Source organism: Lemur catta, chromosome 7 (genome assembly GCF_020740605.2).
Source record: "Lemur catta isolate mLemCat1 chromosome 7, mLemCat1.pri, whole genome shotgun sequence".
In the NCBI taxonomy this organism is placed as follows: Eukaryota; Metazoa; Chordata; class Mammalia; order Primates; family Lemuridae; genus Lemur; species Lemur catta.
This window is the reverse complement of record NC_059134.1, coordinates 63,864,703-63,866,415: the sequence shown is the minus strand read 5'-3', so window position 1 is coordinate 63,866,415 and position 1,713 is coordinate 63,864,703. Positions and strand designations below refer to the sequence as shown.

At 42.0% G+C, this 1,713-nt stretch overlaps 1 protein-coding gene across 1 annotated transcript; it reads left to right on the top strand.

The window, feature by feature from the left end:
- Nucleotides 1–369: 369 nt before the first annotated feature.
- LOC123642073 (olfactory receptor 502-like) lies at nucleotides 370–1,344 on the top strand. The gene has a single exon (XM_045556999.1). It carries the CDS (start codon nucleotides 370–372, stop codon nucleotides 1,342–1,344), a length of 975 nt encoding a protein of 324 aa, XP_045412955.1.
- Nucleotides 1,345–1,713: the final 369 nt, after the last annotated feature.

Sequence of the window (1,713 nt, the reverse complement as noted above, 5' to 3'; positions counted from 1 at the left end):
ATCCCCCAGACAGTGAGCATCGCACTTACTATGTATGTGTACACCCATCCCCTCCTTGCCCCTCCCATCTGCCCAAGACCCGATTAATGTTATTCCTAAATGTGCATTTAGGTGCTGATCAGTGAAACCAATTTGATGGTGAGTACATGTGGTGCTTTTCCCATTCTTGGGATACTTAGTACAATGGGTTCCAGCTCTATCCAATACAAGAGGTGCTATATCACCATTGTTTCTTATAGCTGAGTAGTACTCCATGGTATACATATATAACCTTCATGTATTATTAATGAAAATGCAACCATTACATTTATGTCTGCCTTAATGTACTAATCTCATTATAGGTTCTTTTTGGGAGCAGCTACTTGTCTCATGGATTCCCTCGTGTATGGGAACCACACTGCTGTGACAGAGTTCATCCTACTGGGCTTAACAGATGATCCAGTCCTTCGACTCATCCTCTTCATGATCATCCTGTGCATCTACCTGGTGACCATCTCTGGCAACCTCAGCACAATCATTCTAATCAGAATCTCCTCTCAGCTCCATCATCCTATGTATATTTTTCTGAGCCACTTGGCTTCTGCTGACATAAGCTATTCATCTTCTGTGACACCCAACATGCTTGTCAACTTCCTGGTGCAGAGAAATACAGTCTCCTACCTTGGATGCACCATCCAGTTTGGTTTTGCTGCTTTCTTTGGGACAGTTGAATGCTTCCTTCTGGCTGCCATGGCATATGACCGCTTTGTGGCAATCTGCAACCCACTGCTTTATTCAACCAAAATGTCCACACAAGTCTGTGTGAAATTGCTCATAGTGGCTTACACAGGTGGTTGTCTTAATGCTTCCTCCTTTATCTTTTCCTTCTTTTCTTTATTCTTCTGTGGCCCAAATACAGTCAACCATTTTTATTGTGATTTTGCTCCTTTAATTGAACTCTTCTGTTGTGATGCCAGTGTCCCTATAGCTGTTTCCTCATTTTCTTCTGGCTCCATCATTGTGGTCACTGTGTTTGTCATAGCCGTCTCCTACATGTACATCCTCATCACCATCCTGAAGATGTGCTCCAGCGAGGGGCGCCACAAGGCCTTCTCCACCTGCACCTCCCACCTCACTGCGGTCACTCTGTTCTATGGGACCATTACATTCATTTATGTGATGCCGAAGTCCAGCTACTTGACTGACCAGAACAAGGTGGTGTCTGTGTTCTACATGGTGGTGATCCCCATGTTGAACCCCCTCATCTACAGTCTCAGGAACAAGGAGATCAAGGGGGCTCTGAAGAGAGAACTTGGTAGAAGAATATTTTCTATTGATGCTTGTTATTTTTGTAGGATTTCATAGAAATATATTAAACGGAACACTTTATAGTTTTGCAGAATACTTAATGCAGGTGTATATATGGATTCATTGTTTCCTTTCTCCAAAATGTTGTGAACTTCATATTGAAACTCAGTTTCTTCTTCCTCCATGCAGTTAATATTGACAGCAATTCCTGGAACATAGTAACTATAATCGCATATTTGAAATAAAAGAAAAAGAATTAATGATAATGGCTGGCTGAATGAAGGTTTTATTCTTGCTTGAACACTTTCTCTGCTGAATTTGAATCCCCACCACTGAAGTGTTCAGTGCTTCCATCTGATTCAAGTGATTGAATGTGACAGGCTTTTGCAGAAACTCACACTCACGACTTTTATGCCACTGCCTTGA

Excerpts from the sequence above, each read along its gene's own strand:
- LOC123642073 (XM_045556999.1), top strand. The coding sequence starts at position 370 with ATGGATTCCCTCGTGTATGGGAACCACACTGCTGTGACAGAGTTCATC.